Source organism: Eumetopias jubatus, unplaced genomic scaffold, assembly GCF_037043125.1.
Source record: "Eumetopias jubatus isolate StellerSeaLion01/CBP00866 unplaced genomic scaffold, mEumJub1_p1.0 scaffold_12, whole genome shotgun sequence".
In the NCBI taxonomy this organism is placed as follows: Eukaryota; Metazoa; Chordata; class Mammalia; order Carnivora; family Otariidae; genus Eumetopias; species Eumetopias jubatus.
The window spans coordinates 67,241,941-67,269,724 of record NW_028274818.1 but is presented as its reverse complement, the minus strand read 5'-3'; the positions used below and the strand labels follow the sequence as shown (position 1 = coordinate 67,269,724).

The 27,784-nt window shown below is 43.7% G+C and overlaps 1 protein-coding gene across 2 annotated transcripts in view; it reads right to left on the bottom strand.

Annotated features, from left to right (window-relative positions):
* The window catches only part of ENAH (ENAH actin regulator), a 150,610-nt gene that overhangs the window by 72,373 nt on the left and 50,453 nt on the right, over positions 1-27,784 (bottom strand). For both annotated transcript variants that reach the window (XM_088017197.1, XM_088017195.1), the window contains exon 2: positions 5,534-5,699. In XM_088017197.1, the coding sequence (XP_087873323.1) occupies positions 5,534-5,699 (166 nt within the window). The remainder of the gene's footprint in view (positions 1-5,533; positions 5,700-27,784) is intronic.

The window sequence follows — 27,784 nt, the reverse complement described above, 5'->3', positions numbered from 1 at the left end:
ACCTGGAGAAAGAACAGCAAATAAAGCCTAAACCCAGCAGGAGAAGAGAAATAATAAAGATCAGAGCAGAAATCAATGAACTAGAAACCAAAAGAACAGTAGAACAGATCAACGAAACTAGGAGCTGGTTCTTTGAAAGAATTAACAAGATTGATAAACTCCTGGCCAGACTTACCAAAAGGAAAAGAGAAATGACCCAAATCAACAAAATCATGAATGAAAGAGGAGAGATCACAACCAACACCAAAGAAATACAAACAATTATAAGAACATATTATGAGCAACTCTATGCCAACAAATTAGATAACCTGGAAGAAATGGCTGCATTCCTAGAGATGTATCAACTACCAAAATTGAACCAGGAAGAAATAGAAAACCTGAACAGACCTATAGCCACTAAGGAAATTGAAGCAGTCATCAAAAATCTCCCAACAAACAAAAGCCCAGGGCCAGATGGCTTCCCAGGGGAATTCTATCACACATTTAAAGAAGAATTAATACCTATTCTCCTGAAACTGTTCCAAAAAATAGAAATGGAAGGAAAACTTCCAAACTCATTTTATGAGGCCACCATTACCTTGTTCCCCAAACCATACAAAGACCCCATCAAAAAGGAGAATTACAGACCAATATCCTTGATGAACATGGATGCAAAAATTCTCACCAAAATACTAGCCAATAGGATCCAACAGTACATTAAAAGGATTATTCACCACGACCAAGTGGGATTTATCCCTGGGCTGCAAGGCTGGTTCAACATCCACAAATCAATCAACGTGATACAATACATTAACAAAAGAAAGAACAAGAATCATGTGATCCTCTCAATAGATGCAGAAAAAGCATTTGACAAAGTACAGCATTCTTTCTTGATGAAAACTCTTCAGAGTACAGGGATAGAGGGTACATACCTCAATATCATAAAAGCCATCTCTGAAAAACCTACAGCGAATACCATTCTCAATGGGGAAAAGCTGAGAGCTTTTCCCCTAAGGTCAGGAACGCGGCAGGGATGTCCACTCTCACCACTGCTATTCAACATAGTATTAGAAGTCCTAGCCACAGTGATCAGACAACAAAAAGAAATCAAAGGCATCCAAATCGGCAAAGAGGAAGTCAAACTCTCACTCTTTGCAGATGATATGATACTGTATGTGGAAAATCCAAAAGTCTCCACCCCAAAACTGCTAGAACTCATACAGGAATTCAGTAAAGTAGCAGGATATAAAATCAATGCACAGAAATCAGTGGCATTCCTATACACCACCAACAAGACGGAAGAGAGACAAATCAAGGAGTCGATCCCATTTACAATTGCACCCAAAACCATAAGATACCTAGGAATAAATCTAACCAAAGAGGCAAAGGATCTGTACTCAGAAAACTATAAAATACTCATGAAAGAAATTGAAGAAGACACAAAGAAATGGAAAAACGTTCCATGCTCATGGATTGGAAGAACAAACATTGTGAAGGTGTCAAGGCTACCTAGAGCAATCTACACATTCAATGCAATCCCCATCAAAATACCATCCACTTTTTTCAAAGAAATGGAACAAATAATCCTAAAATTTGTATGGAACCAGAAGAGACCCTGAATAGCCAGAGGAATATTGAAAAAGAAAAGCAAAGCTGGCGGCATCACAATTCCGGACTTCCAGCTCTATTACAAAGCTGTCATCATCAAGACAGTATGGTAACTGGCACAAAAACAGACACATAGATCAATGGAACAGAATCGAGAGCCCAGAAATGGACCCTCAACTCTATGGTCAACTTATCTTTGACAAAGTAGGAAAGAATGTCCAGTGGAAAAAAGACAGTCTCTTCAACAAATGGTGTTGGGAAAATTGGACAGCCACAGGCAGAAGAATGAAACTGGACCATTTCCTTATACCACACACAAAAATAGACTCCAAATGGTTGAAAGACCTAAACGTGAGACAGGAGTCCATCAACATCCTAAAGGAGAACACAGGTAGCAACCTCTTCGACCTCAGCCGCAGCAACTTCTTCCTAGAAACATCGCCAAAGGCAAGGGAAGCAAGGGCAAAAATGAACTATTGGGATTTCATCAAGATAAAAACCTTTTGCACAGCAAAAGAAACAGTCCACAAAACCAAAAGACAACCGACAGGATGGGAGACAATATTTGCAAATGACATATCAGATAAAGGGCTAGTATCCAAAATCTATAAAGAACTTACCAAACTCAATACCCAAAGAACAAATAATCCAATCAAGAAATGGGCAGAAGACATGAACAGACATTTTTCCAAAGAAGACATCCAAATGGCCAAGAGACACATGAAAAAATGCTCAACATCGCTCGGCATCAGGGAAATACAAATCAAAACCTCAATGAGATACCACCTCACACCAGTCAGAATGGCTAAAATTAACAAGTCAGGAAACGACAGATGTTGGCGGGGATGTGGAGAAAGGGGAACTCTCCTACACTGTTGGTAGGAATGCGAGCTGGTGCAACCCCTCTGGAAAACAGTATGGAGGTTCCTCAAACAGTTGAAAATAGAGCTACCATACGATCCAGCAATTGCACTACTGGGTATTTACCACAAAGATACAAATGCAGGGATCAGAAGGGGTACGTGCACCCTGATGTTTATAGCAGCAATGTCCACAATAGCCAAACTGTGGAAAGAGCCATGATGTCCATCGACAGATGAATGGATAAAGAAGTGGTATATATACACGATGGAATATTATGCAGCCATCAAAAAGAATGAGATCTTGCCATTTGCAACGACGTGGATGGAACTGGAGGGTGTTATGCTGAGTGAAATAAGTCAATCAGAGAAAGACAATGTACCATATGACCTCACTGATATGAGGAATTCTTAATATCAGGAAACAAACTGAGTGTTGCTGGAGTGGTGGGGGGTGGGAGGGATGGGGTGGCTGGGTGACAGACATTGGGGAGGGTATGTGCTATGGTGAGCGCTGTGAATTGTGCAAGACTGTTGAATCACAGATCTGTACTTCTAAAACAAATAATGCAACATATGTTAAAAAAAAAGAAGAAGAAAAAGATAGCAGGAGGGGAAGAATGAAGGGGAGTAAGTCAGAGGGGGAGACGAACCATGAGAGACGATGGACTCTGAAAAACAAACAGGGTTCTAGAGGGGAGGAGGGTAGGGGGATGGGTTAGTCGGGTGATGGGTATTAAAGGGGGCACATTCTGCATGGAGCACTGGGTGTTATGCACTAAGAATGAATCATGGAACACTACATCAGAAACTAATGATGTAATATATGGTGATTAACATAACAATAAAAAATTAAATAAAGAAAGAAAGAAAGAGCACATAGGGGTGCCTGGCTGGCTCAGTTGGGGGTGCACGTGACTCTTGATCTCAAGAGTCATGAGTTCAAGTCCCAGGAGCTTGTTTGAGACTCCAGTACCAGGTCAGGACATCTCCTTAATGCTCTTTCAGTGGTATCACACTTTTGTGCCTAAGACTGCAGAAGGCAAGAACTATATAAATAACGGTCCCTGCAAGGATCAGACTGGCTAGCATTTATAGAAATAATTAAAAACACATAATTAAAAAAAATAAAATAAAATTTCCCAACATTCCAAGAAACATTCCATTTGTCAAAACCTAGAAGTCATAGTTTACTTATGAATAAAAATTTCAGTGTTTCATATGAAAATTTCCTGACATATTTCTAATTATTTTTTTCATTCATTCAGGCATAACTGATACATAACATTATATTTATATAATATCCAGGTGTACAACATAATGATTCAATCGAACTATTTTTAAATAGTCATTTTCTTTTCTGCCAACATTTAGATAACTTTTAGGGTTGTTCATCAGTACTATGAAATGACCAATTCATCAAATTTACCAAAAATATCTTATCGGTTTGACATGTTGTATTAAAAATGTTGAGCACATTTCTAGCAAGTTTGAGTTGTGCAGTCTTCACTTTCTTCTCTGTAATAGCATCTTTGGGAGTGTCTGATCTGTCTCGGGCCTGACTCATGTGGGGACACAGTGCCGGAGGGAGAGCCCTCTGCAGCACCTGGATTCCCAACCAGCAGCAAAGGGTCCTGGTACACAGACTGGGGACCAGAGAAGGGCTGCACAATGGGGCGGAGAGTGGGAGGGGGAGACCAAGGAGGGAAAGAACAGGGCAGGGTGGGGTTCAGGGTGGCCAACAGAGGGAGAAGGGACCCTGCAAAGGCAGGAAGGGGGACAGGCTGGGCAGTTTGCATTAAGCGGGGAAAGTGCTCTACCCGTGGAACGACTCCGCACTGCACGCGTTTCTGCAAGGTGTCCCAGGAGCGTCACCAGTGTCTGTTAATTTCCGGACCACGGCTGTGTAAATGAAGTTGGAGGCTCCCATCTTTCAGAAAGCCACACATGCCTTTGCCTCCCAGACTGACGGTGTGCGCACTGCGGTAGAGCCCCGCCCCGCACACAAACTGTGGTCTCAGACCCCGACCGCTCACAGGCCCACCGTCACCGCACACACCCATGACAAATCTGAGTCCCTAGGTGTTCGCAGTTCATAACCGCCACCCTAAAACACAGGGCTGCTGCAGCGTCAGGTGCACACGACACCTCAGGGTGTCCCAGTGGAGACCTGTCTTTCCTCAGTTAAGGGCTCAGCTGGAAATTTGTTCCATTTTTCCTGCATGTGGCTAAGACTGGTTGATTCCACCATCTTTTTTAAATTTTTTATTGTTATGTTAATCACCATACATCATTAGTTTTTGATGTAGTGTTCCATGATTCATTGTTTGTGCATAACACCCAGTGCTCCACGCAGAACGTGCCCTCTTTAATACCCATCACCATTCCACCATCTTACTGGAACCAAAAGTATTTCATAAAGCTGTCCTTTAGAGAAGTTTTTGCTGCTATTAGCACATACTTAATACTAGTAAGACCCCATCTACATTTTCCTCTATCTACTGCTCCTGGTCTGTTAAGGCCCAAGGAATCAAGTCATCTGATAAATTCAGTGACCTTTCTGAGAAATTCAGGTCAGGGAATTAATAAAAGCTTAGTTTTCATCCCAGATAGGCATCACAAAAGCCTAACTATTCCAACAACCTTAATACCTACAATTTTTCTATCATACACGAATTCAACAGTATTTTCTGAAACTATTTACACTTTCAACTCCTTTCTCTAGCCCCACACCTTCAGCAGGAAATCAATTCCTTAAACATACAATCTGCTCCTTAAGTGGTATTTCACATTTTTGTTTGTCCTAAATTTACTTTAGATTCCCAAACCTAGTTAGCTGGCAGGCCAGAAGACCTCATGCATGTTCATAGTTTAAAGTCTTACTTACATTTTTGTGCAATTAGCTCTAAATCCTCACCCAAATTCAGGCCTCCTAAAAGGGGGAAAGGGTGGGAAGGCAAACCGGTACCCAGTTCTCCCACACAATATACGCTGACTGCACCGGCAAAGCACGACTTTGGTTTACTATTTTACATGTCCTTCTGTAACTCTAGACTACTTTCAATAAGGATTTAGCAGACCCTTACCTGATGGTCCTGAATCTTCCTGCCCACCACTCGGAACGTGTTGTTGCCTGTGTGGTGGTATATGTGAACCCTGCTGAACCCAGCTGAGCCGCCAGCTGGTACCCACTTCTTGTTGGCGTCATCATAAACCATCACAGCAGCTCTTGCCTGACAGATACTCTGTTCACTGCAAAAAATAAAATACGCAAACTTAAGATATTTGAAATACGCTAAGTTTCCCAAACAGCTATACAGAGTTAGCCAACAATCAGTGCTTTCCTGGGTGCTGGAACAAGAAAGACAGCGGCTTCCTGCCTTTATGGGCAGAGTCTGATGGGGAGAAGAGACCAAAAACTGAAGCGTGATGAGGGACCGGAGGAGGTCCGGATCCGCGAAGAGCAAAGAGAAAGCAACACGAGAACTGTTTTCTAACTGAATACATTGAGTATCTAATACGCTCATGAAACTGAATACAACTACAAGTATAAATTAACCATTATTTGTTCAACTGGACATCTGTTTATAATACTGGTAACCTGTGATTACCCACTCTTTACTGGCCAAGAGTAGTTTTACCATCAGGCTTGCTTCTAGGTCTACAAAACAAATTCTGATAAGCTCTATCTTCCCCTTGAAACATGGAGTGGCCACTAACAATCAATGGATGTGGCAATGGGACTAAGTCCCTGTTTCCACTTGGGCAAGACAACATCCTATGTCCTAAATTTCTTCATGTAAAAACGAGATAATTTCTAAGGATCCTTCTAGAGTTTTAATTCTAACCTTCATAGACAAATATTAAAGGAAAGGCTATTTCTATGCTAGAATCTAAATCTCAGCTTTACTTCAACTATTTGTTACCAAGTAAGACTGAGATACAGAAATAAAATGTAGAGATGATCTTAATTTCCTATTAAGTACTAGGTTCATCTTTTAAATACTCTATACTACTACTAGGGGAAAAAGGACTGATTTGAGAGGTGCCTGGGTGGCTCAGTGGGTGAAGCGTCTGCCTTTGGCTCAGGTCATGATCCCAGGGTCCTCGGATTGAGCCCTGCATCGGGCTCCCTGCTCAGCACTTTAATCTCTCTCTCTGTCAAATAATAAAATCTTAAAAAAAAAAAAAGGCTGATTTGAATTTTATTACTTCATACCATATCTTATTTTTAAAGAATCAAATACCAAGAGTGAGCAACAGAAGAAAACAGATATGTTGTGCTGACCCAACTAAAATAACACAATCTCCACAGTGAAGACTTATCTGATGCTTAAAGCAGAAGTTAATGGAGATGCCCCCAAGTAGCTCATCCAACCTCATCCTTAACAAAAGCACCACTCATCTACCAATTTTAGCCTCAAAGATTTTAAACAATCTCTCTCTCAAATAAATAAAATCTTTAAAAAAAAAAAAAAAAGGGCGCCTGGGTGGCTCAGTTGGTTAAGCGACTGCCTTCGGCTCAGGTCATGATCCTGGAGTCCCGGGATCGAGTCCCACATCGGGCTTCCTGCTCAGCAGGGAGTCTGCTTCTCCCTCTGACCCTCTTCCCTCTCGTGCTTTCTATCTCTCGTTCTCTCTCTCTCTCTCAAATAAATAAAATCTTTAAAAAAAAAAAGATTTTAAACAACTATTCATGTGGGTTCTTGGCCAATGTCCTCAAAAACAAAAAGTCACTTTCAGGCCCTCCCCTCTTCCTCACACTCCTGCCCCATCCCTCAACAGCCTGTGGTTTACTCTTGTCATGTGACTTGATGACAGAAGAACAGGGGAGACCCACAAGGGTCACAGCACTGAGCAACACGGTCACTTCAGAACATCATTATTTCTAATTTTCCATCAGAGAAGCTTTACAAAAACTAACTCGTAACAATATTTGTGCAGCACACACACTGAAATAGAGTGGTACTGTCTAAATTTTTATGTTGCACTGAAATTTCTTGGTAAACTAGTCCTGGGAATAAAAACAAGTTAATGACAAAAACTTGAATTATTTCTAAATTAAGATTAAAGAGCATTTGTCAGCACAGAAGTTGAAATCTCTTCATCACTCACAAGAGAAATACTTGTGAAGTGACAGCATTTTCTGGACCTCACACAAAGATTATGTGAAAAAGCTAAGGCAAAGTGCCCCTTACGGCATATCATCCAAGAAAGAAATCTACTACTAATCGTAAATAACAAAACAGTATTTTCCAGTTGTAAAAAAAATTAGTATTTTGGACACATGTTTCCTAAGATTCATAATACAATGTCTCCTCCAGAAGTCCCAGTGGGATTATAGAAGCCAAAGCAATAAACCCCCTTTTGCTGTAAATTAAGTCATTCCATGACTAAAAAAACCAAACCAAACCAAAACAAAAAAACCTTTTAAATACACATAGGAAATCTAAAACCAAGAGAGTTAGACATACTGTCCCCACTTTTTCCTCCATTTTTCTCCACCATTGCTCTGGAGTGGGCTGCTGGAGACATTCCAAATAGTGAAGCACAGGTAACTCAACAGCTTTAACTAATCCTTGATTAATCAAGATACATACAAACTACTTAGCAATCAAATGTCTGGTCACTTCCATTTCCCTGGGAAAGCTATCACCACAGAAACAAAGACAAAGGGACACATCCAAGCAGCCAAGAGAGGACACAAATGCCAAAATTAGTTGACTAGTTTTCTAATGAAGATGAAAAGAAATCTTCAAAATGAGATGCTAAAAATACAAACCCAGCTCTAAGCGAAGCCAAGAAGCACAAAGAAAAGCCAAAGATTAAAGAGAAGGAAAAGTAACAAGGCTGTGTGGCAAGCTGTGAGGGACAGGTTATGCCCAAATAACTCTTGTCATCCTAGAGGCCACAGCAATGCCCAGACAAGAAGGGACAGCCGGCTGGGGTCCTCAGTGACAAATGCAAGCCAAGTCCTTCCAATTCCATTCCACAGCACCTGAGGACCTCTCCTCACTAGACAGACATCTGTGTTGTAATAGAAATTATCTGCTCTTGGTCTCAGCTCCAGGCACAGAGATCCTAAAACCCCTGGGATCTCCCAGGCAGTAAGAGTGTCTCGGGTGTGCTAATCAACAGCTCTATGCTTCAAGATGGGGGCTGGCTACCAGAAATACCATGCTTAGAGGGTGGAAGTTTTCAGTTCCACCCTACCCCTCACCTCTGGGGAGGGAAGAAGGGCCAGAGATCAGGTTCACTCACCAATGGGCAATAGTGTCCTCCATTATGCCTACATAATTGAACCCTCCATCAAAACACCCCAACGAGCTCACACCGCAGGGCTGGCCGGGTGGCAAGCCGGTTGAGGGCATGGAGGCTCTGTGCTTGCCCCATACTTTGTGCTACGTGTCTTTTCCACGCAGTTGTTCCTAAATTATATCCTTTATTGAAAACAAACAAAAACAGTAACAGTAAGCAAAGCAGTTTTCTGAGTTCTAGGAGTTGTTCTAGCAAATTGCTGAACCTGAAGGGAGGTGGTAGGAACATCAGAATTTGTGGTCATCTGGGCATTAAATGTGCAGGTAGCCTAAGTACCCCATCGGCAGCTGGTCCCTGAAGTGGGGCCAGTCCCAGGGGACTGAGCCCTTAACCTGTGGCAGCTACGCTAACTCCAGAGAGTCAGTGTCAGTTGGTACTGGAAAAAAGAAGTGGCAGTTGGTGTGAGAAGAAAACCACACATATACCAACTCTGATTACAGGTGTGCATAAAACAGGCCAGTGGCGCCTAGTTTTGGATTTCATGAACCCACAGACTTCAAAAATAGGCTGCAGGAATCAATATAGAACTGGTTGGAAATATTTTGGTCTACTTGCCAGGGAGGGGGTTGGGGAGGGAGGAAACACCGCGTCAACTTACTAAAATGAGGATACTTTGGAATTTAAAAATCTCCGAATAAAAATAATTGTAATGTAACGTAATGTAAATGTAACAACTAGCTTTCTCTAAAATTCTCTACGTAGGCCACTTCCCCCCATTTCTCCCTGGTCCCGGTGAAATACTTAACAAGGGCCTTAAAGTAAGACTGGCCTCGGTCCCAACAGAGCCACCCGCATACTGGGGTGTGTACGAGTGATGGAGCGATGACAGACAGCTTACAGGTTCTTCTGATAAGAAATTCCAGCTTCCTTTAGGATTTTTAGCTGAGAAAGTCAACGGGTGAGCTTGCCAACTGCTGAAATTATATACATATGCGCAGTTTCTCAGGGAAAAGTGAAATGGAAGGCAGGCAAGATTTAAGTACCACAGCTACTAAAGAGTCAAAAAGAAACAAAAAATGTTTAAGAAAATGCAGATCTAACAAAAACAGCAAAAGAGACAAAAATGTTATGATCCTCTAAACAGCCTTCTATCTGCATTATAATAAATCTGAAAAATAAGAGCTAGTCAGTCAACATTCTGAGTCAGTAAAGGAACTGCACACGAGATTAAGTTAGTAAATTACTATATAGTTTTGTGAAGATCAGGAACGAAATCAGTTTCATTTTATGACCAAATGCCATTGGTACACATGGTTGACTATACTTCATCTTCCTGATATTAATTTTGATCTTTTATTTACTGCCCCACGGAGCCTCACCTGTGGTAAACTTCCCAGGTCTGCACACCTCTACTATACTACCAACCACCGGAGAATTTGCATCTTGTCTGTTGTGATACTGAGTCATTCCATAAACTAGGATGTAATTCAGAAGATAAAATATTAAATAAAATTACACAAGAAAGCTGGGAATTTTGAAGATAGAATTTCCGTCTTATGCACTGATACCAACTTTTGCTCAGGTCTGAAATTGTATAACATTCCAAGCATTAAAGACACTTAGAGTAAAACCATGTTAGATTTCAATTCAATCCCACAGACACTGCTCACACCTGTAGTGCACAGCTCCTGGGACACAGAGTAAATGGAGCCAGACCATCTAGTTATAAAAGATTATGCACCCCAACTGGAATAAACACATATTTTTCCCAAATAGGAAGTAAACAATAAATAGCGTGTTCTATATGGTGTAAAGCGCTCACAGAATCACAAATCACACTCAGTTCACCACTGCGGGATCCGGCCACCCTGCAAACCCAGGGGTCATTCCAGAACCTCCCGCCGCCCCCACACCCTCATCTGCCCAGGCCCTCAACTAGTCACCACAACCTGACAATCCTAATTTCTCATGACTTCCTTCCTTCCTTCCTTCCTTCCTTCCTTCCTTCCCTTCCTTCCTTCCATCCCTCCGTCCCTCCCTCCCTCCCCTTTGCTTCACAATGCTCAGAAGCTCTGGGCCCTCCCTAGTTTTTTACTGGATTATTTCACCAATCTCCTAACTGGTATTTCTAACTGCAATCTTACTCCCTCCCCCTTTTTCTAAGTCAAACTGGATCATGTCACTCTCCGGGTGAAGACATTCCAAAGACTCATTTCAGGATAGACTCTGGCTTCCAACCACGGCAGACAAGGTCTACTGTCTTCCTTAATATCCTATCTTTCTTTCAAATAATTATTGACGCGTGCTGGGTACCACTCCAGCATCCTAGTGCTGGGGGCACGTCAGTGCTCCAAACCTTCCAAACCCCAACACCACAGTGACAATTATGCCATACTTGTCCATATGTCCACACCCTGCCCTGGCCTTTCCCTCCACCCATCTGTATGCTTCCTCTTTCCCAAATACCTTCTGCCTAATACTCAGCCATCCCCCACATTTTAAACCCAAGTGTCACATCTTTTTTTTTTTAAAGATTTTATTTATGTATTTGAGAGAGAGAGAGAGAGAATAAGAGAAAGAGAGCACGAGAGGGAAGAGGGTCAGAGGGAGAAGCAGACTCCCTGCTGAGCAGGGAGCCCGATGTGGGACTCGATCCTGGGACTCCAGGATCATGACCTGAGCCAAAGGCAGTCGCCCAACCAACTGAGCCACCCAGGCGCCCCAAGTGTCACATCTTCTTGAAAGCTTTTCCTGCCCCCCACTCCCAACAGAACTCATTCTCTGTGTTCTCACAACACACTCCACACATCACCTCTCCACCGGCGCCATGTTAAACCCCTGCAGGGCTGCCACTGTATCTTTTCTTCTCCCCTCGTGAAGACTGGTTAAAGCAGTGAGAGACAGTAACTGCAAGAAGTAAAAAGACTATCTGCCAGCTTTGAGTAAGAACCCTAAAATACGCCAGGGAAAGTCCCCTTTCTGACTTCCAATGTCCCAATGGACAACCATCAATACCCATCCTTAACACCATCATTAGCACTCAAAAGCCATGGCCCTACGCTCCTCTGCCCCCAGCAGAAGGCCAGTGCACTTACCAAGAGTCAGCTGCATTTGTGACTGAATGTGCTCACTCTGTGCAATTTACTGAACTGATACCATGTGAGTGTACAGAAATTCTGTGAAATTAGGTTTGGTGTTTTGGAAAGTTTCTCCCAAGGTGAGAGTCACCAAAGAGCTGTGAGCCACACATAAAGGGTGGAGGGCTCGGCCAGGTCTGGTGAGGTCTACAGTCAGAAGACATTGTGTGCGTCTCTGTTCTCCCTCCACTTCCAAGAAACCAAAGCTGCAACTCAAGATAAGGCACGGGGCACGGGCCTGCCTTAGGAAAGAAAAATAAGGTAGAATTCTCATCACCACACCAACAGTAAAGCTTACCAGTACAAGGCTACAGAATTAACATGTATACTATAAAGGAGACTGAAGCGTTTAAAGGCATTAATCATTTTTAAGGACACTAAACTTGAACGAGTTCTGTGACCCAACCTTCACAACCAGGACAGGTCACACCGTATTTGAGGGCTTCCACTACGGGGCACATTTATGAAATGCTGATGAAGCTTTTCTCCTTCATATTCCATCCAGGAAAAAAAAAAGAACCACCTTACTAAGACTCAGAAGGAGAGTTGCCTGCTAGTAACAGGTGCCGCTGAGGGACCCAGGAAGGAGGTGAATGCTGACAAACACAGACACAAGGAAGGGCCGCGGACAATCTGTTTTTGGCAAGAAAACCATCTGGGAGGCAGCAGCTCCGCACATGTAGAAAGGCAAAACTTCCCATAAAGACCACATGGGCGTACACCACTCTTCCAAGAAATACTAAGGTTAAAAAGGGAAAACATCAACGTGTCACCACTAAACCCTTCATCCCACAACATCTATGTTCATGTGTGAAGTCTAAATGCATTCTAGTATAATAACTGATCCACAGTCACCATAGGAAATGATCAGTCTATCTAAGCAAAACAGCATGTTTTAGAAAACGTTTCAGCAAATTTGTTAGGTTATCCTGTAGGATGAAAGAAAAATCTCTTAAAATGGGGAGAAACCATTGAGTTGGATAAAATGTAGAAAAAGTACCTTCGAGGAGGCACTCACTGCGCGCAGCTGGGTGTGTTCAGAAGTAAGGAGGGCAGCCCTCAAAATCCCTATGGACTATCTGGCTTTAATTATGACTAGCTCTTACTTGAGCAAGTCTAGAACGTGCACGATCCTATCAATGCGACAAGAAGAACCCGGCTAGGTCCACAGCGTAGTGGAGAGAGAGGAGCAGCAAAGTGAATGAAACAGCCCAGCTCTGGAGTGCTCAGAACCACACGGGAGGAGGAAGCAAGGACGGGAGTTAGAGGACGGAGTCTGTGGGGAAAGAAGAAAATGAAGCTGAGCTGTGCCGATGTCATGGGAGCAGCCGGACGGGAAAGAGCCCGAATGGAAGCCTGCCTCAGCGCACCACTCAGGCTGGGCACACGGAAGGAGACCCGGCCTCACTGCGAAGGAGCGCAGGCAAATTCAAGCCCTCTTGCCTTCCCCGGGGTGCACAAGACGACTAGGTACCCAAAGTAAAGCAAATGGTATTTTTCTAAAAATTAAAACCAACTGCTTCAGGAGACTGTGCTCTACAACTATCCATAGACAAATATTTAAACCCTAACAAAACCAAGGAGGGAAAATGTACTAACGGTGCTACCTCTCTGTAGTATCTAGTACAGACTGACACATCCCCTCTTAAAGTCAAGGTCATAGAGAATCCAAATCACTTTACATTATCAAAGAACTAAAGCCCAGAGACATTTTGGTGACACAGGTCATTAATTACTGAGCCAGTGCTGTGGAGAAAATGACACTAATAAAAATATGACTATATGAATACATCACAAAGTGTCACACACTGTCCTATGCACTTTGCCTTTATTAATTCGTTTATCTATTCACCATCCTTACTGGGTAGATACTTGTCAACCTCCTCAGCTTACACGTAGGGAACTGAGACGGGGCAGAAGTGGGGTTCAGAGCAACGACTCACGACCACTCTACTTGAATAACAGAGTCTAACGATCAGTTACATTAGTTCCATAAAACTACCTCCTGAAAGTGTTCTACTCTTTCCACATTATTCTTCATGTTTGACTTAACGTGAAGCTAAGGGAAGAGAACCTGAATACATCAGACTCTTGAACGACATGGGTTTCAACTGTATGTGGATTTCTGATGGACATAGTGCAGTCCTGCAAGTGTTTTCCTTATGAGTTCCTCAACATTTCCTTCTCTCCAGCTTACTTGTAAGAACACAGTGTATAATTCATAGAACATACAGAATATGTGCTCATCAACTGTTCATGGTATCGGTAAGGCTTCCGGTCCACAGGAGGCTATCGTAGTGAAGTTTTTTAGAGTCAGAAGTTATACATGGATTTTTGACTGCGTGAGGGAAGAGCACCCTAACCCCATGTTGTTCAAGGTCAACTGTTCATATAATGGAATATTAGTCTTCAAAAGGAAGGAAATCCTGATACCTGCTATAACATGGATGAACCTTGAGGACATTATGCTAAGTGAAATAAGCAAGACACAGAAGGACAAATATTGTGTGATACCATTTACGTGAGGCACCCAGAGCGGTCAAACTCACAGAGACAGAAAGGAGATCGGTGTTTGCCAGAGGCTGGAGGGGGCGACAGGTGAGTGATTCAATGCGTCGAGTTTCAGTTTGGGACGATGACAAAGTTCTGGAGATGGATGGCAGTGATGGTCACATAATCATGTGAATGTACTTAAGGCCACTGAACTGTACACCGAAAAAGGATTAAAATGGTAAATTTAGTTAGGTGTATTTTGTCACAATGAAAAAGAAATATGTAATAGTTGCAGCTACTAAGAAAATGTAAGAAAGGGGCGCCTGGGTGGCTCAGTTGGTTGGGCGACTGCCTTCGGCTCAGGTCATGATCCTGGAGTCCCAGGATCGAGTCCCGCATCGGGCTCCCTGCTCGGCAGGGAGTCTGCTTCTCCCACTGACTCTCCTCCCTCTCATAGTCTCTGTCTCTCATTCTCTCTCTCTCAAATAAATAAAATCTTTAAAAAAAAATGTAAGAAAGTATTTTTTGTCCATCAAAGAATAAAACTATTTATTAATCTTACTTGTATTTGGTTAAAGGTTGTATCTTAACACAAGTTTTAAGAAATTAGTATTAATAATGAAAACAAAGATGATATTTTCTAGAATGAATCTAACTTGTTATAATAAGAATTTAAGTTCTGTACTCTCCTTTGAGATACTCTGCTACTCTGATTTCTTTCTTTCTATATAGAGGACTTCTGTTTGGGTTGTTACTGACGACCCACTGCTTCCTTGTTGTAAACTCAGGCTTTAAAATCTCTCACTCGTGTACATTTCCCGCCTCTGCTATAACTACACACTATGAGAAACAATTCACATCTCCTTACCTCCTTCCAACAACGACCAGACAGGGGGCTCCCAGTGCCCCCCACCTCCTGCTACTCATGCCCTTGGGTGATCTTCTCCCACTGTCTCTGGGCAGGACCCAGAGACCTGCTTCTATTATTTGGAAAAAGTTATGGAATGTCACTTACAAGGTTAATTTACAGAAAGAGTGGCTTCCATTTGTGGGGAAGGCCCACATGACAAGGCCACCCCCCAGGAAGGAACTGACCCCCTCAGTCCAACAGCCCACAAGCAACTGAATCCAACCAGTAACTCTGTGAACAAGCCTAGAAGCAGATCTTCCCAGGGGTGACTTGGGTCAGGACTGCAGCCCTGGCCGGCATCTTGACGACACTTGCTGAACAACTCATACCCAGATTCCTGATCCACAGACACCATGTGGTAATAAACATGTATTGTTTTAAGCCACTGAAGTTTTGCTGCAATTTTATTGTACAGCCATTAATAACTACTATACCACACGGACCAGACACCCTCTTGCTTGTTCCTAAGACCTTAAACTTTTCCCCCATTATATTAGTTTCAGGTGTACATATAATTCAGTATTTGTATATACGGTGAAAGTAACCACAATAAATCTAGTTGACATTCATCACCACACATAGTTAAATATATCTGTTCTTGTGATGAGAGCTCTTAAGATCTATTCTCTTAGCACAAATGTACAATACAGTACTTAAAGTATTTCTTAAAAGTCAAGATAATCTCAAACTCATATGCCCCATGGCACTTAGCAGATGACAGACACACAGGGCGCATATTCTTTATCTAGCCCCCCATCTCCTTAAATTGAACTTGCAGTGTCAAAGATCAATTCTCAATGCACCAGCAAACCTAAAACCTCATTAATAACATGAGAGCTCACACAAAGTATAGACATTTAGAAACAGTCACAGAAGGGAAAAATATGTGGAGACACTTCACTTGGCAACACATACCTTCACTGTCCTAGCAAATCTTTCCATTAACAAGAAATTATTCTCAGAACAACTGATTAGAGATTGAAATATTTCACCTTTTTCCTGAGGCTTTTTGCCTCACATTCCTTTCATCAGGTTATATAGCAAAGCAGCCCAAAGTACTTCCAAGCACTGCTTGAGTTAAAAATACCCAGGGGAGGCCTGGCTGGTTCAGTCAGAGGAGCATGTGACTCCTGACTCCTGATCTCGGGGGTGTGAGTTCAAGCCTCACGTTGGGCGTAGAGATTACTTAAAAATAAAATCTTTTAAAAAAATTTTTAAAAATAGTAAGTACAGCTGATTTTAGCTATAAAGACACCAGACAGGGCCAGTCTAGGCCAGACTTGGAAGTAAAAACAGGTGTGGGGCAGGGGCGGATGGGGTTTCACTTATTTCTCTTTATAGTCTCACTTTGGAAGGTTATTAATTTCCTGAGGTAATAATTCAGTGAACATGTGTGAACAACAGGGAAAAAAACAGGTACCATATGAGATTAAGAAAGAACTGAGGCAGAACACTGTAGGATCTCCACTTTTTCCCCCACAAAAATCTATGCCAGGAGGGCTCTGCTTCTGGCCAAGTAATGGCCACATGAGCTCCTTCCCAAATGGCCCTCCCGTTGATAAGGCCATAAACTCTGGGTAAGATGCACAGAACAACGATCTCAAAGTGTGAAGAATGATGGGAAGGGAGTCAGCTCTGGTAAAAAAAAAAAAAAAAAAAGGAAAGATACGGGAAGAGACCCCTGATTTTTACAGCTTGTAAAAGCCTGAGGACAGGTCCCAGAGTCAGTGCTCCGTGGCAGATGTACCCCAACAGAGAACGCCTAGTTTAAAGAAGCAAAAGCTAGAGTTGAGGGCAATCCAAGGTGCTGGAAAGGTGGAGGACAATTCTAGGGGAACAAAGCGGGTGGAGGAAGGCAGGCTAGATTCGGTGTACACACTCTGACTACATCTCCTGGTGAGCCCTACGACAATGCATGTGCCAGCACTTTCTGAGCAGAGCGCCCAGCTAAGGCTGACGGGCTGGAACTGAACCACCACTGGCTGCCGGAGAGACTGAACGTGCAGTTTAAGTTCAGCCAAGCTACCGGCCTGCCGGAGCAGCATCACCAACACCCATCAGAGGCTCTGCAGCATATCCCGGACCGGGTCCATCAGTCCATGAAAATGCGCAGCCGAGTCCAGAGAAGGGACAGACACAAGAGCCCAAGCACAAGATGAAGGGGAGCAGTGCTGGACTGAAGCAGCTCCTATGACCGTGTTCAACGACATCAAGTGCATGCGCTTACAATGGAAAGACAGGAAACAACAGCAGAGAAATTTCCACTACCAAAAAATATTTTTTTCTTTATTGTTAAGATAATAATTCTCTGGATGGCTTAACAGGATGGAGATGGCAGGGGAAAAAATTGGTCCACTTTACAATGTATCAGTAGAGATAACCCAATATGAAGATGAGAGAGGAGAACAGACTGGGGGGAAAAACAAGCAGTGGTTCAGGGACCTGTGGGGAGCAGCAGCGGGTCTAACACCCCCCTCCAAAAAAGTGAAGTATAAAAAAACATAGACGTAACCACCCACAGGCATATTATAGTCCAAGATAAAGAGAAGGGCTTGAAACACCAGAAAAAAATGAAACATCACATACAGGAACAATTCAGACAGCATGGACTTCTCTTCAGAAACAATCGGGACCAGAGGACAGAAAAACGCGAATGTCAATCCATACCTCACACCATGCAAAAACAAATTAGTTGAAGACACATCATGAACTTAAACATACAAGCTAAACTCAGAAAGGTTTTAGAAGGAAATAGGAGAATGTCCCCATGAACTGGGGGCAGGCAAAGTTTCAGCAAAAATCATAGAAGAAAAAAGTCGGCAAATTAAAATTTACTCTCATCAAAATACACCTTTAAGAAACTGCATATGTATGAATATTAATTATAGCTCAATAAAGCTGTTACAGGAAGAAAGGAAGAAGGGAGGGTGGAGGGAATGTACCGGCAAGGCGCAGAGAAGGAGAAAAAAATACAAAACAAATCTGGCACATATCCAGGATCTGTTTTTAAAACTACCACTAAATACAGATCTTCCTCAACTCATGATGGAATGGGGTTACGTACTGATAAACCCATTTTAAGTTGAAAATGCTCTAAGAAGAAATGCATTTCGTACACCTAACTTCCTGAACTCCTAGCTGAGCCTTGTCCACCTTACCCGTGTTCGGAACACTTACATTAGCCTCTAACACAAAGCCTGTTTCACAGTCAAGTGTGGACTCTCTCCCGTAACTTACACAACACAGGACTGGAAGTGAGACGCAACACGGTTGCGTGGACACAGCATGGCCGCATCAGTGGCTGCCCCCGCGCCGGGGTGGCTGACAGCCCTGGTGAGTGCCCAGACCACCACAACAGGACAATGGATAGTTGTGGTCCGTTCACACGATGCCCTAGCACTGAGCAAGAAAACAAACAACTGGGACCTGCGACACCCACTGTGAAGAAGACTTAAACGCAAGTCCGCATTCCGAGACTCCTAACAAATGAAGTTCTAGAACCGGAAACATGACTTGATAGTACAAGTGAGGAGAAGAGCGGTTATCTGTCAGGGGAGAAGGATGAAAGCCAGGATGACACCCTCTCCCCCACAATGTTGTGTGTCTTGAAAGGGGTTTGGGTTACATGGGCGTGTGCATCTGTCAACTCACCCCACGGTTTGTTTATTTCACTGTGTATATTTTGCCACAAGAGGAAGGAAAACTATTACTGGGCCCTGGTTAATGGTATACATACGGAATACCTAAAACACCGTGCACTGGTGACTGTCCCTTACTTCTTGGACATTCATCTCAATAATTTACACACACACACATATCTGTAAATGGATAAATGGACAGGCACGTGATGAGGCAAGTCCAGGAAAGTATTAATGATCACACAGCTGGTTGCCAGAGGTGGGGGGCCAGGGGGAGTGGGGTATGGAGGGGGTCGAAAGGCACAAACTGCCAGTTAGAAAATCAGTCCTGGGCGTCTAAAGTGCAGCATGGCAAATCTAGTTAGTAATAATGTCTTGTATATCTGAAAGTTGGTACAACAGTAGATCTTAGAGTTCTCATAATACAAAAATATTTGTAACTGGGTGCAGTGACATATGCTAACTAGACTTACTGTGATAACCAGTTCCCAACATAAGCATCAAATCACTGTATGTTGTACATACGAAACCAATGTATCAATTACATCTTGATAAAAAAAGAAAACATACATACCCACACACATACTTTTTCTTCACATTTGTGCCAAAATCCAATCAATATATAAATTTCACACTGCTGAAAATCAAAATCCTGAAGAATGTTAAAAAAATGTTAATGGTAGAATCTAGATTGTGAGTATACATATTTTCACTGAATAATTTTTTGAACTGTTATGTATGTTTGAAATTGCTCATAATAAACTTGTGGGGAAGGGGGACTAAGCTGAACTAAGTATTCACACCTCTGTGGCGTTCTCTGTAAAGGAGCTAATTTTGCACACACTTCACACCTGTAATGGAAATTATGCAAGAACAGTACATTTTTAAATCTCTGTTAATAAAAAGGTAAGACAAAAGACTGGCATGTTTTATTTCTCCATATTCATTCAAATAAGAATTCTAGAAGTTTTAAATTGGGTCAGTTTTGAAACAATGTGTAGATGAAAATAATCAAAGTCTGGCAGGAGTGTAGTGACTAATCCCCTCCCCTGTTGTGTGTGCACACACACACACACACACACACACACACACACCCCCCAAGGCTTCCGGAGTCCCACAGCACAGTTCCAACAGTAGCCGTCAGTGCCATAAAGGTATCGACAGCCCATCCTTCTCTCCTAAGCTCCAAACCCAAACAGACAACTGCCTAGCATGTATTTCTACCTAAATGTCACAAACATACCTCAAAATACCACCTCTTTTCTTCCCTCACCCTGTGTGCTCCTCCCTCTATTTCCCATCCCCCGGAAGGGTACCGAAGACCCTGCTATCTGGGCCCAGCTAGAAAGCCCAGCCCCCAACCATCTCCACCAGCCCCCTCTTCCTTCTGTCTCACTCACTCACTGGTGCATTCTGTCCGTCCTAGATTAATTACCGCCCTCTCTCCGGCTGCCTGACAGCAGCCCCAGCACCGGCACTTTGAACAAGTAGAAGCATCCAAATAGTACCCAGAAAATGTACCGTCCCACTATTTCTGCATAGGAGACTCTAGTTAAGGGTATTTTAATTAGGACTTTTACGAAACAGATTTACATTTCTGCTGGCTTAACTAATGTCATTTTCAGGGAAACTGTGAAAGACAGTTTATTATTCACATCACCTCATCAGTTTCATGGTTAAGGCCGGTAACACCGAGATCTTAGACTTCCTTCCAGAACTACCTTGAAGTCCACATCCGTCACCCAAATCATCGATACACAAACTGGGCGCTCCTCCCTCCCAGCGCCCGCAGTCGGGCTTCTAGGCTCACCCTGAAATCACAGCAGTGCTGGAGCCCACAAAGCGGGTGTCTAGGTGCACCAGAGCCCACAGAGGACCTCCCTTCCAGCGCTGGGCCTCGCGAAGCCTCCAGTTCACTCCCCTCTAGAGCGAAGTAGGAACAGTGGCCGCGTCGGAGAACAGTCCTAAGAGCGTGAGCATGGGCGTCACGCGCTCCAGGGGTCGCACACGGTGAGCAGCCCAGGACGCTCACCGCTCTTCCTACCGCAGCAACAGCACTGGGGCAAATGAGGGCCGCAAATAAACAGGGCTCCAGAATCGCAAGTGAGCACGCCACCACCACGGAACAATGAGCGCTCCCTCAGCTTGTGATGCGTGGACAAGCTGCCTGAAGGTCCGCACCGTGGGTGGACTCATCCCGACAGACAAACTCGGGGCTCCCCATTCAGCCAGCCCGGTGCGTGCGTGGGGTGAGCATCACCGACTCCCTATCATCTGTGCTCAGTGGGGCTCACTTCACGTGTGGCCACTGAGGCTACGGGGGATGTCTGTGACTCTGGGAATTCAGCACAGCCCTGAAATGTCACCAGTGCACTGCCTCAAAGGCTGCTGCCTAGTGCATCTCTCCGGGGCTGGAACACAACCCTCACTTCTTGTTTCAGATGAGCTGCTACCATGTGTGACCTAACAAGGGTTATGACCTCTCCAAGTCCTACCAAGTTGCTTTCCTGTTTTTAGCATTTGAATTAAAAGTCAACTGAAAACAAGATATATGTGAATCTAACATCCAAGTACTTTGAACACTTAGTCAAACTAAATCGACTATAAACGGATTCTGCTCGTGCTGGAAAATAACCAGCTGAGGCAAGCCTGGTTTTCCTATCATCCTAAGGAAACCCTTAATTTTCCAAGAGTACTTCTTAGACATTCATGGGTCCAGACCAGATATTTATACAGTTTGGCAAAAATATTCAACATTCACTAGCTGCCAACCCCTGCTCAAAACGACTTCTTACATTGTGAAATCCTATCCTGAATTCTGGCCTGTCCACCACAGCTGGGAAAGCACATTCTCACCTCTTTTCCATAGAAGGATCCTCCACACAGACCAGCACTCCAGCCCTTACACACGACAGACCAGATCACTCGGCACAATGAGCTAAAACAAACAAGGTCAGCATACCTCAGTTCTGGGAACCAGACTATACAACTGCCACACAACACAAACCCCAGAAAAGATTCCTGGACCATTATCTGAGATGGCACACAGTGGACCTTCAACACACATACCCTACACGAGTCTGGGACCCCTGAAGAGCCTACCACCAACACAGATCTTGCAAGTTTCATATTAAAATCTAATGCGTATTTTGCAATTCACTCCATCATACAGCCAGTTTTAATATGTTCTCTCCCCCAAAATCTTCCAGTAAAATGGACGCTCCAGGTAGGTATGCCACCTTCAACCTGTGGTCTGCTCCACGCGCTGGCACACCGCAGCCTGGCCCCAAGGGGGTACAAGTACCCCAGTACGAAAAGGCAGAAGTACCCAAGAGTGCTGTAGTACCCCAGGAGGAAGGCTGAACTTCAAGGCCTTCACACCAAAGCCTCCCACAGGGCCGGGGAGGGGCATGATACGTATAGATGGAAAGTCAGCAGTCATTGAGTGTCACTGACAACAGAACAAACATGATAAAAGCCAAGAGTGACTTAGGCGTCACTAGCATATGATGTTTTGTTCACACACTTTGGCAGGGTGTTCAGAATGTAATTATAGCACAGCGTGATCGAAGAGAATTACTGGCCGTCATCTTAAAACCAGCAGCCCACTTTTACCCTGCCAAATACGAACTGCATGTCACTCCACAGATTTCGGAAGGGTCTGTCCTATGCTCTACAAAACATTCAAACAAGGTGGAGTGGTAATTATTACATGTTTAAGAAAAAAAAAGTGCTTGATGAGAAGGCCTCCATGCTGTGCTTTTCTGATCTTCTGTGCAAAGCAGAGTTATCGATCAATGGTTGCCTGCAGGCAAGACGGTCCGTTGGAACCTGCTGGAAGCACACCTGCGATTCTCACACGGTCTCAGCTGTAAACTTCTCTTCCATCTGCCTGAGGAAGCTGAAATGGGCATGCATGCAATAAAAGTGTAGGTGAGGTGAGTTTATTATCCTGAGAATCAAGCACACTGCTTCTCTGGTACCCTGCTAGATTCAACGTTTAGGGGCAATTTGGTCTTACATGGCTGTAAAAAGTGATAAGCCACGCAATCTTTATTTTTTCAACTTCAGTGATGACATTTTCTTTTTTTTATGACATTTTCCTTTTTTTTTAAGATTTATTTATTTATTTGAAAGAGAGAGCCCATGAAAGTGGGAAGGGTCAGAGGGAGAAGCAGACTCCCTGCCGAGCAGGGAGCCCGATGCGGGACTCGATCCCGGGACTCCAGGATCATGACCTGAGCCGAAGGCAGTCGCTTAACCAACTGAGCCACCCAGGCGCCCCAGTGACGATATTTTCAAGCAGAGCACAAAATCTATTTCTGGAATTTCTTCAGGGAAATTACATCAGGACAATCTACTAACTCTCATCATTCCCACTGAGGCAACAGTCTTCTCTCCGTTCTGTTAATCGTGCTATTTGCTGCCAACCGTCCGGAAAGCCTTCTTCATCTGACCACCTTGTTAAGCACTGCTGCTGCTCCATCCTACTCCCAGTTCACACCCAAGCAGCCTTCTCGGACGGGCCGCTTCCCACACCAGCCCTCACATAGGTCTGCGAGAACCACCAAACTCCGGATCACCCTACCCCAAACGATCCCCACCATCTCCTACAATCTGTTTACCAGACCCGATGTCCCGGCATGTACAGCAGCATCCTCTACCCACAGTGTTGTACTCGAAGCATATTCAAGTATTTGCTGAACACCAAATAAGCAGATAAATGTAGGACATCCACGTGAACCACAGCCCACCACTATTTAATCTTTTCAAACTTCTTAAAATTAGAGATCACCTTCCAGAAATAACATGCAACTTTGTATTTGAAGTCAACCGGGGTAAATGTCTCTTACTTTACATCTTTGCTAAAAGTATAATCCATGAAGGTTAGATACTATGCACTAAACAAATATATAGAACTGATACAATTTAGGAAAAATAGGCATATGGAAAATAACATATACAGTGTCAGATCTATTTCACTGAAGACTGGGAGCAACTCACTCTTAAAACAACCACGTTAATCATGGCACAAAGATTCAAACTAAATCTTTCTACTCATCAATTAATTTTAACAAGATGAAGTATGAAACATTAATGAAATGAATCCTGACATGAGAAGGTGGTCACTCTTACTGTAGCACCCAGCAAAATGAGGGGCAAGTACTCTCGACTTCCGCCTAGTCTCCAAATCATGAAATGTGCTTTGTCATGACAAACCTAAATACCTAAAATACCGCACGTGCGGAAAGAGAACATTCTAACGTATGATGCTCCTACCCGTATTCTCATGGGTTAGCTTACTCTCTTAAATGCGTAGCAGCTGACTATCAGCTGGCATGGGACCTAAATCCTGACCCTATTTCTCAAAGTAATTTGCACAACATCTCCAAGCAACAGCTGTGTAATTTTTATAGTATACCTAAAAATGTAAAGTTCAAACACTAAATGAATCTCATCTAACATTTAGGAATATGACTGAACAAAATACAGTCAACTCAATTCATGTTAAAGAACTAATTCAGCAGAAGGCAACATTCAAAATGATGAGTAATCCAATTCATAAAAAATAAAAACGTTTTAGGGCTGCATTTTAATTTTAGAAGTGCCCTCTTTTTTCCTCAAGATGTATAATGCCTGCAACTAACCACACTCAGAGTATTCTTTTTATTATTATCTCCCTCCTACTAAAGAAGATATTCCATTTGGCTAAAAATTTAGAAACTATAGTTTTCTCAGTATCTTGACATAATTCTCGGCCCTCCCACAAACATAACCGAGAAAGACTTTTCTGAAGCTACCTCACTGTGTCATGCCACCTTTTAATACCGTTACTCTGCAAGTCCCACTGCTCGTGAGACCAACAACTACGTCTCACACAAAGTAGTCCTCATTGAAAAACCCAATCTTCAGGTACTTTTTCCCTTAAGCGACAATCTCAACAGGGACCTATACCGTCTGAACCGGTCCCTCTACCAGTCAGACCTGCTGCTTGATAAGCAGAGAATCCGGACCGCTCACGTTGAGCTCAGCCCTCCTGGGTCTTCAATTTCCTGATCTCTAGAATAAAAGGGTTCCTGAAATTACCCAAGTCATATCACAAAATAAGAGAACCACATACAGCCCTAGCAATGCTGTACAACTTCAGATGGGGGGTTGCGGAGGCCTGGCTTCATATAAGGCTTTTCCAAGAAGTTTCACTATTTAAATGTACCAAACAGCATTAAATTATGCTACAAGAACAACAAAGACTACAAATATTCTTCTCCAATTATTAAGCCTGAAATAAATACATCTTAAAAAACATAATCAGGTGATACAGACACAAGCTGGGTGGCAAAGGGCTGAAGATCCTATCACGGTTTATCTCGCAGTTGGACAGGCTGTTCTTCACACAGCTGCCACCTTAAGACTTCCATCTCGCTAATGTTCAGATGAAATAAACATCTGACCAGTAAGATAAAAAGGTCAATAAGCTGAACAAATGGCCACAGCTGTTGGTGGCACTGTTTCTGTCATTCCGATGAGCGCCCTGGGGCAGACGACTTATGGGAACTGCCCCCCATCTCTCCCCACCTTTCTCCCACACTCTGGAGAACACAAGAGAAGCTCTCCAGTCACGCCCTGGACACCACTCCTATCCAAAGCAACCACGTTTTTATGTTTCTGTTCCGGAAACAAACAAATATTCTTACAGTGGTGACATAGGACAATTTAAATCTTTACCCAGAGAGACTCTGTGTTCTGTAACAGTAGTGCGTTGGAGCAAGGTTAACACTGAAACCCAACCTGTAACCCGAACTGGAGGACACTATACAAAATCATCTTTCTTCATCAAAAAGGTCAAGGTTAAGTAAGACTGAAGGAGCTGCTCCGTATTAAAAGACACGTGATAATGAAATCCCACATGCCATCTTAATCGACTCTTGGACTAGGAAATACGGTTTTCTTTTGCTACACTAAATCTGAACAAATTTTCATAAATAATGCATTAGGTCCACAAGGTATATTCTAAGATCATATTCTATGGTGATCCAAATCTAAAGTCAACCTGTCGAACTTTTCATTTAAATCTTTACTTTTTAATCAGCGGCATTAAGAGTTCCCCTCTATTTTTTTTTTTTTTTACAATTACTATCTAGTTTATGCTTCCCAAAGACCTCCATCTTCACAAACCTCTGCAAGGTCAGTATTCTTAATTCCTTTTTAAAGACATGGCAGCAGCTGCAAAAGCCTGAAGGAACCAAAGAAGAACGCCCAGCGGGACCCAAAGCCCCTTCACACATGGTCTGTTATACTCACGTCCCGTGCGGCCAAGTTCACAGAGAATGAAGGTTCTTCTCTTACAAGAGTATTCCTATACACTGATACATAAGTGTCAAAACTTTACTTTAATTAACTTTAATCATTTAAAAAGAAACGATAAATTATACCATCTCTTGCTGTCTTCTAAGCTAACCCCACAGGAACAGGAAAATGAGAAGGAAGGAAGGAGGAAGAAAGGAAGAAAGAAAAAGGAAAAAGGAAAAAAAAGGAAAGACAGAAAGTATATCCATAATAAAAGGAACTAAAAACCCCACATAACATCAGCTTCTGTGGGCAAGGGGAGGCCTCACAAGAACATGAAATGTAATAAGGCACTTGTCTCATGAGAGAAGGTACAGTCTTTGGGAAATTTTTAAAACCAACAAAAGTAAATAAACATACACGTTTTAAGTTAAGAGCAAATGGCGCTCAAGCACACGTGCATGCACACAAACCATAACTTTGAAACCAAAGGGGGAAGAGTCCATCTATCCAGGGGAAGGCAGGAGAGGCAAAAAAGAATAAAAGGAAAGTAAACGATATAAAAAATGATTTAAAAAATCTATATAAAAAAGCTGGAGGGGGCGGAGCAAGATGGCGGAGGAGTAGGAGACCTAGATTTCGTCTGGTCTCAGGAATTCAGCTGAATAGGGATCAAACCATTCTGAACACCTATGAACTCAACAGGAGATCGAACAGGAGAGTAGCAACAACTCTCTGAACAGAGAAGCGACCACTTCCTGGAAGGTAGGGCGTGCGGAGAAGTGAATCCGAGGCGATATTCGGGAGGATAGACGGCGGGGGAGGGGCCTCCGCCGGCCGCTTCTGGCAAGTGATAGAGCCGCGGAGCACAAAATCGGACCTTTTAGAAGTTGGCTTGGCGGAGGGACGTCGCTGCAGTGGCTAAGCGGGGGGTGGAATCCTCCCGGGACAGTGTGGTCTCAGGACCCTTGGGGTCACAGACAAACCGGGGGTGCCTGAGTGTGCCAGAGCTCCCAGGTATCAGAGCAGGGAAGTCGGCTGCAGATACGGAGCAGAGTCGCGGGCTCTCAGCTCGGGGTTGCCATAAACTGTGATCTGCGGCCCAGTCGGGGCACGGCTCCCCCAGCAGGGACCCAACAAGCAGGAGATCCGGGGAGACTCCCCTTCCTTCCCGGGGAGGAGCGGTGCGGGAACGCACTGCAGGGATCTGCTGGGTTTGGAGACTCCGCGCGGGGTCGGGTGCCAGAGATAGCAACGCTCGATCACAGGCCGGGTGAGCACGGAGTGCAGCCGGAGATCGGGGACACGGAAGTGACTGCTTTTCTCTGGGGGCACACTGAGAAGCAGGGCCCCGAGTTCTCAGCTCCTCCGAGTGGAGACTGGGAGGCCACCATTTCTGTCCTGGTCCTCCAAAGCTGTACCGAGAGCTTGCAGGGAACAAAAGCTCCTGAGAGCAAACCGGAGCAGCTTCCTTAGCCCGGACTGACAAGGGCGGGGCAATTCCGCCTCCGGCAAAGACATTTGGAAACCACAGCAACAGGCCCCTCCCCCAGAAGATCAGCACAAACAGCCAGCAAGCCAAGACCAAGTTGATCGATCAAGGAGAATAGGAGA